At 42.2% G+C, this 12572-nt stretch overlaps 1 protein-coding gene across 1 annotated transcript in view; it reads right to left on the bottom strand.

Moving 5' to 3' along the window:
* The window catches only part of PROM2 (prominin 2), a 108343-nt gene that overhangs the window by 35944 nt on the left and 59827 nt on the right, over nucleotides 1–12572 (bottom strand). The window contains exons 11-16 of the mRNA XM_040345922.1: nucleotides 8169–8321; nucleotides 6932–7055; nucleotides 6748–6839; nucleotides 3780–3864; nucleotides 3211–3357; nucleotides 1675–1749 (exon numbers count right to left, since the gene is read on the bottom strand). Of these exons, the coding sequence (XP_040201856.1) occupies nucleotides 1675–1749; nucleotides 3211–3357; nucleotides 3780–3864; nucleotides 6748–6839; nucleotides 6932–7055; nucleotides 8169–8321 (676 nt within the window). The remainder of the gene's footprint in view (nucleotides 1–1674; nucleotides 1750–3210; nucleotides 3358–3779; nucleotides 3865–6747; nucleotides 6840–6931; nucleotides 7056–8168; nucleotides 8322–12572) is intronic.

Genomic DNA, 12572 nt, shown 5'->3' with positions numbered 1-12572 from the left:
TGTCGTTTTTCAAAACGTCGTTTTTTGTGTCACAGAAATTGACCGTGTGTAGCAAAAAACGACGTTTAAAACGATGTTTTTGAACCCGCGCATGCCCAGAAGCTAGTTATGAAGCAAGCTTCAATGGAAAAAACGTGGTGAACGTAACCTCGCTTTGCTAGAGCATTGTGAAAAAACAATGGTGTGTAGGCAACGTCGTTTTTGAAAATTGAAGTTTCAAAAACGTCGTTTTTTACTTCACAGAAAATGTCGTTTTTTTACATCGCATAAAACTACCGTCTGTAGGCGGCATTAGGACAAAACTGAAAACTATGTTTCCATATTTTCTCAATATGTCTCCATGTATTGTTATGTCATCGCAATATAGTAGAGAAAATATAAATATAGAGATACAAAGTAGCCACACATGACTGTAGTTAATTTTTTTTCTATAAAATAGAAAAATTGTATTGGTCATGGAGATAACACCTCCCATTAGTTTGGAGACCACTGCTGTAAAGATTGATCACTGAGGCATTTAATTCAAACATAATAGCAAGATGTTTGTCAATAATGTACACTCATCAGCCATAATGTTATGACCACCTAATATTGGGCAAGTCTGTGTCAATGGCTTTGTCTACTTCAGATTTGCTTCCCTCTCTATGTAAGTTAATAGAAATGCAAAAGCAGCTTGAAACAGACAGATGCAGCTTGGTGGGTATGTTAATAACAGTGAAAAGAATGTAAAAAGCTCACTTCCAGACAGACTAATTACACATTTGAAATAGATATATAGGAACAGTTTTTTCCTGCTAAAAGATTTGTAATTCACTTCATGCTAGGCCGCGTACACACGGCCGATCCATCCGATGAGAATGGTCCGACGGACCGTTTTCATCTGTTCACCGCTGAAGCAGACCAATGGTCTGATGTGCGTACACACCATCGGTTAAAACGGGTCAGAACGCGGTGACGTAAAACACACGACGTGCTGAAAAAAACGAAGTTCAATGCTTCCAAGCATGCGTCGACTTGATTCTGAGCATGCGTGGGTTTTGAACCAATGCTTTTGTGTACTAACCATCGGTTTTGACCGATGGTCAGTCGTCCATCGGTTCGATTTTAAAGCAAGTTCTCTAATTTTTGTCCGAAGGACAACAGACCAATGGGCCGTACACACGGTTGGTTTGGACCGATGAAACTGGACTTCAGGCTGTTTTCATCAGTTTGGACCGACCGTGTGTACGCGGCCTTAGCCTTTCCAGAAAATACAGTCAGGTTGGTAACCAGACTTTTTATTTTTGAAGTTTAGCAACTTAGCTACAGTAGGTCACCTTCTCCCCCATGCCTGTGATAAGACAATGAAGAGGTAGCAGTAGACTGATGAGCTGTACTCAGTGCTAATTCTACTCTTTTCTACTGTCAGTATGCTCCTTGGCAACACATGTGCATGTAAGCGTAGACTATCAGCCTGGTAGTGCTGCCCCTGCCCTGTCCCATGGAAAGGGGGATAACAGAAGACGAATGACAGCTATCTGCATTTAATATGTATTTATTATATTCAATGCATTTTATTTTTTTATATATCTTTAAATGCGATTTAAATGTTAAATACTGGAAATAAATCGAAACATTTACAGGTGTTCTGATTTGTGAAATAACATAAATACACGTATCGCATAGAAAGATTACCTGCATTAAAGAAAGAATTTCCAGCATTGGAACAAACCCTTTTGCATTTTGTAGAGTCACCAGAGTTGCTTGAATCTAGAAGAGCACAAAGGATTAATTATGATTACTGGCAATTGTAAACTGTTTTACTTTTTCCACAAATTTTAATAAAATAACCATTTCTTAATTGGATGCATCAATTTTACAAACATGTATTCAATGTACTTATGCATGCAATTTAAATGTGCCTGTTTTAAGGATTTGCCAAGTATTGTCTATCAACTATCTACCCAGACTATCCCTTTTCAGTCCCAACAAAAATAAGCACAGCATGTGAATGGATTTTAATTGGCCAGAACAGTCTTTATTAGCAAACTAAATAACAAACCAAACAAGAATTGACCTAATGTTCAAAGAACACAATCAATAAAATCCACAATACAGGGATCCCAAAACACCAGTTGGGACAGACTTTCCAAAATATAACAATTAGTCACTTTCTTCATAGACTTGCCATCTTCATAGACTTGCCAGAGGAATTTACTCAAATCGTATCTTGGCTGCCTATTTACGCTGGCCGCTAGGGGCGTGACATGGGGTCACAGTTAATTTAAATGTAGCCCGCCCACTACATGCCTACTTTGAATTAGGCGGGGTTACGCTGGCCCATTTGCGCTACGCCAACATAACCTCCGGAGCAAGTGCTTTGTGAATACTGGCCTTGCCTCACTATGTTACGTCGGCGTAGCGCAAATGGGATGCGCTACGCCGGCCAAAAGATACGTGGCTCTACGTGAATCTGGCCATTTCTGTCTACATGCTTGCTCTCCAGCAAAGGCTGCATGGCATTTGACAACGGTGGAACATGCCAGTGTGATGAGTTGAAATAGTAACTTGCAGTCATAGAAGCACAATTGGGAGACAGTGACAAAGTGTTGTTACTCTATAACAGGAAGTGTTTTAATGAGGATCTTCATGGCCGTATCAAAAGATATTTCAACCCCTTTCCTGTCCTTTCCTGGCAGCCCTTTACTGTTTTAAATTTGGAAGTTGGGCCAGACTTTCCAAATCACATGATCAATATGTTTTGTTGTCATAATGGTCACATGATCAGGAGCTCGTTCCACCAGCTCCCGACCATAAGCAGAGACCCGGAAGCTGTCTGTGACAGCTCACTCACTGTGCTAGGAGTGCGGAGTGAACCCACTGTCAGTGCTGATACATCAGCTGCCATGGACCCATATGTGTGATGTGTGGATGTTAAGGCCCACCTTTACTGCCACCACACATGTATGTTATGTGGTTGGCAAGAGGTTAATAATATCTGCAGATTTAAAAATGTTATCATTTACTTTTGACTTTTCATTACATGCTCATACTTATGAGATTTTAGTGCTTGGGTTTACATACTTTAATACTTATGATCTTGGTAAAGTAGTAAGGTGCTTGCCTTGGTTATACAGTATACCATTGGTACTCATGCATAATTGCATGTGCTGCAAGCTTCATTACCTAAGCAAGATTAGTATCTGTGCTGAAATATTTATAGTATCCCACCTGTTGCAGGGTGTTGTTGAAGGGTATGTCATCCACACCACTCTTGTTATACTCTTGTAGAACCTTTGTGGCTATAGTGGACATTAAGTTCAGTGGACCTAGATTCAAAGTGAAGTTGTCAATCTTTTCCTCGAGATCCGATGTGTACTGCGGGGAGGAAATGGAAAAATAATAAGAAAACAGGTTCAATACAATGCAACCTGTCATCAGGATTAAAGCTGAGTCTCTTTCATCCCATTAACATGACTCATTAGTTATTAATACACATACCAAAGAGTGACTCAACTGTCACACAGAGAACTGAAACAGTATCAGCCCTATACACAATACTAGCCTAAAGCTGAAACTTAAAAAATAAATTATAGTGTAGGATGATACTAATCACAAACAATGATTACGTACCAGTTAAATGAAACATAATATTTATTACTTGTATCTACTAGCTCTTTGAGAAATGTGTGCATGTGTGTGTCTTTCCAGTGTTATAATACAATCTAATATCAATAGCTTCAGGTTTTAGGAAATGCAAAGTCTTTTTTTAACTGAGAGTCATATTGACTGCGGCTTACCTCGGAAATGTTGAAAGAACTGTCCAAGTCAATAGGGCTGCTAAACTCAAGGATATCCCAAATTGGAGAACCTCTCTTGCACTGGCTGAAAGTAAGAGACACAAAGTAAGTCAAAGGGTCCAGAGGCAGGATTACTAGCCTGAAATGTCAGGCGTAATTAAACTACCAGTATGTGTGACCTATGCTGGGTATGGGGCACATGCTGCAAACCTCTGTAGAGTTCCATTCAAGTAGCTCATCTATTGCTTGATCAGACAGGCAGTTAAGTGCACCTTGCATATGCTCTCCACTTCTGGAGATGCTAGATCGGTTTTTCATAGTGGTTGGCACACTCTACTGACCTTTAAAAAGGTATGACGTCATCTTCCTATAATCGGTGAGAGCAACAAAAGAAACTGGCATTCAGAAGATGCCATACAGTGCATTTTTGGACTGCCAAAGTCCATGTCTGTGCTAAGCCATGCTATTTCTTGAAAAACAGGCTATTTCCTCCATGGGAAAAATGGCAACAAAGCTTATGTCACTAGTCAAGAAGTGTAGAATGGTGAGCTGTATTAAACACTTGGCTGAATAAGTCCAGAGTATATTTATATATTAAGTATCCATATTTTCCATCAAAGCCCCATCTTAGAAAAAGAGAGGCTTATTAAAGTGAGTATAGTTTTAACTAATCGTGGAACTTTTGGTTCATACCACAGCTTGAATGTACCATATGTACATACTTAATGTACTTTATGCCTAAATTGACAGCAGCTAACACCATCAGTACACAGTACTTCTGTCTTTTCCACAAAGTACTCTTTTAAAGAAATCTGTGGCAGCAAGATATTCTACAAGAGCCCCTGCACCCTGGAACTTAAAGGAGGCATATGGGCTGCTTTGCTATACAACTACTATAGTCCTACAGCAAAATAAGCCTATTTGCAATCAACGTGTTATAAAAAAAACTGTATATCTGATTATACAGTATATCTAGACAGGTATGAATTGATGATTATTTATTAACACCCATTGACTTCCACAGAACAAAGATTCTGAAATCTTTTTTTATCATTGCAGGGTTAACGCAAATCATTTTTAAAGCCAGCTACTCCTGACTGGCACTGAATGAATTGAGTATGAAGTGCATCTAGACCCAAGAACAAAACATATATATTGCAGCTTTCCAGTCCTTATATGTAGTGACTGTATTTGTTTTCTTTTTTTCAGGCTTTTTTCTTCTACTTTGACCTGATGATCCTGCCAGTATCACACTTCCTGTACTAGGGCGACAATGCTCACTCACTGTACCATATCTATGAGGAAGCAGCATTCTCACCCTAGACTAAGAAGTGTTTAGGACTACAGACACCTCTTTTTCTCCATAGCAGATAGGGGAGGTGTATTATAAATTACAGAGAGAACTGGGGACAGTGTTATGTGAGAACAATCAGCACAGTAAGTAAGTAGTAAGCACAGGAAGTTATAAAATCACATGATTGCTGGCAGAATCAATATATATTTTTGATAAGATTAAAAAAAAACTAACAAAATGCTAAATTCTATATTTAAACAGACCAAAGAGAGCAAATATGAGAAGGCCATTGTTTTGGTTTATATAGACTTAAGGAGAAGTCCAGCCTGAGCGTTTTAGGCTAGGCTTCTCCTAAGGGTCACAGGAATGCAATTTGTTTTGCACTCCTGTGACCCGTTTTCAGTGGAGAGCATTCTGAAGTCCACTCTCCGCTGACGTCACTGCCATCAGTCTAGGCAGGGCGTCATCATGACTTCCAAGTTGGGATCCGCCAGCTGCCCTGATTGATGGCAGTCTCAGCGAGCCACTGAGACAGCCTCTCCCCACCCCTCCACGGCTCAGTGCTCCAATGAGCATGGAGAAGCGGAGAGGAAAGACGCTGACTGACAGTCAGTAGCTTTCCTCTTGGGGAGGAGTGAGAACCAAGCCATCGGCAATGTTCTGTGGCTCGGTTCTCAGCGCAGAGATGCCGGGGGACAGATGGAGCATTGGTCTGATGCTCCATCCACCGAGGTAAGTATGAATTTAAAAAAAGTAAACCCATACTAACACGATTGATAAGTGCATATGTAGGTACACAGCCTGCCAATTGTACTCCATCTTTGATAAAATGTTAACAGTATAAGCAAAGAAAAGCCAGCACTCCAGCGTATACTCTCCGATCTTGTGCGTCAAAAAGACAGCAAAATGTTGACAAATGTCAACGCATTTCAGCCAAACTGGCCTTATTCACCATAAACAAGGCCAGTTTGGCTGAAACGCGTTGATTTTTGTGGAGGTCATCTGTTGTCCACCAATAAACAAAAGATTTCAGAGTATAACACCAGAGTGCCGGCTTTTCTTTGCATATATGGATCATCTGGATGAGAGGTCAGCTGCCTCTGCCAGAGCGCTGGTGATAAAGCTACATTATAATACTGGGAGGTAGTAGCACCTACTTTCATGTATTTGGAAGTATTAACAGTAGTTTTTTTGGCAGTTGCTATTTAAAAAACTGCACTAGTCGCAATTTTTCACACTTGGGCCTCATTCACACAGGGGGTATGAATCTGTGTCCCATGTGAAGGCCGTGCTTAACCACCCAGGGATGCACAGGTGTTCATGCAACCAGCTGCATAGCTGTCAATTGGGATGCAGCAGCTGCACAGGCACAGCTGCTGCTCCTAATGTGACATCTGTCCAGGGTGCATTCATTGCAGAGCACTGGCATGTACACTACATTAGAAGCAGCGGCTGCATCCCAATTGACAGTTTGGGAATGCCTGGACTGGGATGCTTGAAACACCAGTTCATCCCCATGCAGGTTAATACGGCCCTCACATGAGGCATGGATTCCTATATCCCATGCCTTAGGGTTAGTAAGCTTGTACAAGCTGCATACTGTATAAATACTAGGGAATTTACACCCAAGTACTGGATACATAAGTTAGATAAGCACATATCCGTTTTACTCACGTATACATATCTGTAAAGCTGGAATTTTCTCTGAGTCCAAGGTTTTTTCGCAAGTTGATATTATTCGGCAGATTTTTAGGGTCATCCAGAAACTATAAAGTACATAATATCATTATTCAAAAGTGACAGACATTTAAAGAGTTTGTGAGTTATACGTTTGCTGTCTTTAATTGCCCTCACTTACCTTATAGATATCCCCATTCACCCAGTGTTTACACACAAGGGTTTGTATGTTTCCTCCAATCACGAAAGTGAGGAACACGAAGAGGATCAGTAACCAGGAGAATATGAAGGTCAGATACACTTGGCTGCAGGAGATATGTGCATTAGATTGGTTAGAACACACTCAAAAGTCCTGTCGGTTTTACTGATATTATTGAATGTTGTGTTTCCACCCCTATTTTTGTAATTCACAAATCAAAACTTTTTAAAGTAAGCCTTTGAAGGTTACATGTACCAAACTAATAGCAGCAGTGGCATGTTTTAGCTGTAACTACTATCCTCAATCTTTTTTCTCTTGCTCTGGCTCTTACTCTTTGCTATGTACACTCATCCACTGGTTCTCCTTCCTAAGTCTTGCTGCGAACCACCAAGAGTAAGGAAGGTTTATGCCTCACTTCATTGAGAACCCAACTGAATGGAATTCTCGTTCATACTTTTCAGCTCATTCATTTGTATGTACAGAAACAATTTACAGAACAGAGAGGGGTGCAGCCTCATGCCGCGTACAAACGGTTGGAATTTCCGACAAGAAATGTTCGATGTGAGCTTTAGGTCGGAAATTCCGACCATGTGTAGGCTCCATCAGACATTTTCGACAGCAAAAATTTGAGAGCTGGTTCTCAATTTTTCCGACAGAGAAAGTTCTTGTCGGAAATTCCAATCGTCTGTATGCAATTTCGACGCAGAAAAATCCTACGTATGCCCGGAATGAATTTGACGCATGCTCGGAATCATTAACCTTAATTTTTCTCAGCTTGTCGTAGTGTTGTATGTCAACGCTTTCTTGACATTCGGAATTTCCGACAATATTTGTGTGACCAAGTGTATGCAAAACAAGTTTGAGCCAACAACCCGTCGGAAAAAAATCAACGGTTTTGTCGTTGGAATTTTTGATCGTGGTAACATTTAGATATGTTGATAAGTATAACGATTGCATTATCATTTTTCTGAATTATAAAATAGTTTTAAAATGATATAATTACAATAAATGTCTTCTTTTTCACTGTTAGTTTTGCCTCCTTCCTTATTGTTACTTCCCCCAGTGTCTGCAGCTGATTGCTATGATTTTTCTTAGATTATCACAACAAATCTGGTTGCTGATACTCAATTTACTGACTAATTAAATTTCTATATTACTGAATTGGAATTTTGTTTCATTTTACTGACAGCATCTATTTAAAGATTTCAGAATCACACACATTAAAAGAAAGCCAGCTCCATCCCTCCGTCTTCGCCGACTGCTGTCTGGGTTACGCAGTATGTAGAGGCCCCAGACTCCAAAGATCAACCCCAGTGCTGTGCAAGCAACTATCAGGAGGAGGATACAACACAGAACAACTCCAACTATCCACCTGGAAGTAAAAAAACATATTAGATAAAAGCTTATTTAGGTAGTGGTGAATACATATATGAAGACTTACAATAATAACAGTAGGAACAATTACAAGGAGGCTTTGAGAAGAGCTCTTATGGGAGTGGTTAGCTTATGCAATGGCATTACAAAACTCTTATTAGGTTAAGGCCAAGAACAAGGTAAGTAGTTATTAACAGGATGAATTTGGAAGTTAACTTATATTAGTTCTATGTACATTAGTTGCACAAAGTAATTCCCATAATTTAAGCTTTTAAATTACACACCATTGATATATACTGTAAACTGACCATATAACATAATAGCCAAAGCAATTGAGAAATAGTAATATATAATATATGCTTATGGGATCCCTATAACCACAAAGATAGAAGAATAAAAATAAGTCCTGTGTACGGGCACACCTCTGTGAAAAAAGGGTTTGGTGTTCTCAATTTAATTGCAGCTTCCACTACTCTGTTCTATGTAAGCTGAGATGCTAATTAATATAGCGTTGGGGGTGAGTACAGACACAATTTTTAATGTTGTTGTCAGCAATCAGACTGCATATGAACAGCTGTTTTTTTGTCTGAAAAATCAAAGTTGGGCTTTAAGATACAACACTTCAACACTTCATTTCATTATTTGATTTCTAGCATTTTATATGAAGCCAATAAATTACACGGAGCATCATGGAACCATTTTTTTTTAAAATAGCCGTCCCCAAAAAGGACACACGCTCTAATGTCTATACCTCACTAATGCCCCGTATACACGATCAGGCTTTTGCCTGGCCAAATCACATCGGAAATTCCGACTGAATTCCATCGGAGTAAATAGAACATATTCTACAGTATATCTAAACTCCGATGGAATTCCTCTGAATATCCGATGAAAAAACTCAGCTTGGGCTACACACGATCGGAATATACGATGGAAAAAGTCTGTCTGATATTTTCCATCGGAAATTCCGATCCTGTGTACAAGGCATAATGTTGGCCGTAGATGGGTCAGTGTTTTAAAAAAAAAAACTGATTGGATCCTCCCATTCACATAGGCGATGTGGATAGTGGAATCCCCCTGCTGTATTATTGTATTATTGATTGCCTGCAGCACTGATCCAACACAAATTTTCCAACAAGCCTCATCATGAGAAATTGATCATCAGACCAATTTCTCACAAACGGGAAAGGCCATAGATGGTTCGAAATTTTACAGTCCCTGCTGATACACACACTGGTTAAAGCCAGTCAGCGGGGCGTGGCTTAGCTGGGGATGTAGACGGTCGCACGTCCTGTGAGCTCCGCCGATCATCCGCTCGATTATCCTGCTGACAAGCCGCTCGTGGCTTTACTTTGGTCCCGCTACATACCTGGACTCCCCTGGCTGCTACAGCGACCATCGACGGTACCCGCTCGGGCATAGATAAGATGTCCCGGCGTAATACACAAGGCCGCACAGCTCCGGACCACGTGATCCAAGATGGCGGCGCCGCGCAGTCGGCGAAAGAGAAATATAAGGCCGCTGCTCAGAAGCTGTTCTCCCCGATCAGCACCCGCGAGCTCCTGGAGGTCCCTGGGGATGGCGGAGATAACCGGAGCGGGTCCCAATCCGACGCTGACGACACTGTGCCCCTGGAGGACCCATCCGCGCCAGTGCTGCCGTGGAACGCAGTGAGTATATCACCAGGGTCCCATGTGCTGGATGCGGTGGAGGCCTCGGGCCCGGATGGGCCTGAACCCACACTAAGGGATATTTTTGCAGCAATCACGGCCTGCAATGCCTCAGTGACACACCTGGCATCAGAACTTAAGGGGGTAAAGGCAGAAATGTCATACATGCGCCAGGACATGCAGAAGCTGCGGGATCGCACTACTGATGTTGAGGGCCGTGTTAGTGTATTGGAGGATGACCTAGCCCCTATGCAGATGGAGGCACATGCCCAGCAACTGATGGTCGCTAAACATGCGGCAAAAATTGATGAACTTGAAAATAGAATGCGCCGCAATAATGTTAGAGCCATTGGAATACCGGAAAGAATGGAGGGAAAGAATCCGGTGGCATTCATAGAGCAATGGCTGACAGAGAAATTCGGAAAGGACTCTTTTTCACAAATGTTTGCGGTGGAACGCGAACACCATGTCCCTCTGAGGCCTTTACCCCCTGGGAACCCGCCCAGGGCCTTTCTATTTAAACTATTACACTACAGGGACAGGGATGTCATCCTGTCTAAGGCACGCACCCTGGGGGATGCTCTAGTTATAGACAACTCCAAGATATCCTTGTTTCCAGACTTTTCAGCGGAGGTGCAAAAGCAGCGCGCTCAATTTAATGATGTCAAGAAGCGGTTGCGCTTCCTGGAATTGCAGTATGCCATGCTTTATCCTGCTAAGCTCCGTGTGGTAGCTAGAAATGAAGTGCATTTCTTTGAGAGACCTGCCCAAGCCATGCAATGGATGGACAGAGAGGAGCGCTCTCTGCGTGAAGATTTGGGGAGAAGACGCAGAAATGAGTGACTGCCACATGCCTTACTTACAAGCACCAGCACCATTGTCTAACAGCGGGACAGGAATGATGTCCTATTTCAACCTCCTTCCAAGGCGGAGAACTGTTTCCACAGGAGGTGTTCGTTCTGTTTGAACATGTTTTGTTCTACACTGAAAAAAGATCCGCTGGAGGCGGATGCCCTTGAGCTGGCTAGTGAACTTTGCCCACTAGAACTGAGTCCCTCGTGGACAAGAAGTCTCATCGACTGTTTTTTATTATTTTTGGTTCCTTTGCAAAATTTTTTGAGCTTAATAATGGTTCTTGTAAATGATATGTCTACAGTCTGCTTGACATTTGTTTCCACAGGTTGTGCCCAATGCGCCTGGACTGAGTCATTAGGGAGACTTTCTCCCGTGTTTAGTGCTCCCCATAAGATTAGAAATGTGATTTTCTCCTCTCCACCTGGTTATTCTTGCTATTATTATTATTTTTTTGTGTTCTGTCCCGACCAAGATGGAATGGTTTTTATTTTATTTTATGTAAGACGGTCCTGGTCTATTGGCTTGAAGTGCATTTATGTGGTGTTCGCTGCAGATGATTTTACACCTAAGACATGGCAGTACAGATTGTGTTAACTAGCTGGAATGTAAGGGGGCTGGGTGACAAGGTGAAACGCCTGGCAGTAGGTCAGGTGCTTAAACGTCTGGGCTCCTCAGTGGTTTGCCTGCAGGAGACGCATATTCTACCAGGTCAGGAATCTCCATTTTCCTCTAGGCTGTATAGCAACCAATACCACTCTGCTTTTTCATCGTATGCCAGAGGGGTCAGTACACTTATTGGCATAAATGTACCGTTTACTTTTACCTCCTCTCTAATAGACCCTGGAGGTCGTTTTGTTTTTTTGCACTGTTCCCTAAATGGCATACCATGTATTATAGCCAACATATACATACCGCCACCCTTTTCGGCGGAGATCCTTAAGACCCTGGCCACCTTCTTGTCACGTCACCCGGGTGTCCCCGCTCTCGTAGTGGGGGACTTCAACAATTTTTTGTGTGCCGACCTTGATAAGTTTTCTCCTGGGGCGCGGGCGGCCACACCAAGAAGGAGCCAGACGCCTTTTGCTCGGCTTCTGCAGGAGCTGGGGTTAAGAGATGTCTGGAGGCTCGCTCACCCACAGGAGAGATGTTACTCATGCCACTCCGCCTCGCATAGGGGCCTTTCTAGAATTGATCTGGGCCTGGGTAACAGTGAGATGCTTCCCCTGGTTTCATCCATAAAGTATGAGGCCAGGACTGTCTCTGACCACTCGCCTCTATGTATTGAGATACTGGCGTCTGGAATCTCCAAGCGCACTTGCTGGAGGCTTAATCCCTTTTGGATGTCGCTGTTCCCAGCCCCTGATCCTATTCATGCTGAACTAGTGAATTTTGTTAGGATTAACAGGAATTCCACGGGCCTGGGTGTCCTCTGGGATGCTCTTAAAGCCTTTCTGAGGGGCCAGTTTATTAGATCTATTAACTCCATTAAAACGGGGACGAAATCTTGGGAACAATTCGTGCTTCGGGAGGCTGAGAGGGCTGAGTCGGCTTACGTGGACTCCCCCTCTGAGCATACCGAAAGGGCATGGAATGAGGCTCAGAATATGGTTAAGCATGTGACTATGACCAGGGCGGAGAATAAAAGATTTTTCCTTCAACAGAAGTACTTTGAGGACGGGGAGGGCACAGGTCATATGCTGGCTATGATGGTGAGAACACAAAGG

This window comes from Rana temporaria, chromosome 3 (assembly GCF_905171775.1).
Source record: "Rana temporaria chromosome 3, aRanTem1.1, whole genome shotgun sequence".
NCBI classification, from domain to species: domain Eukaryota; kingdom Metazoa; phylum Chordata; class Amphibia; order Anura; family Ranidae; genus Rana; species Rana temporaria.
The sequence above is the reverse complement of the archived record's forward strand: the minus strand, read 5'-3'. Positions and strand labels throughout refer to the sequence as shown.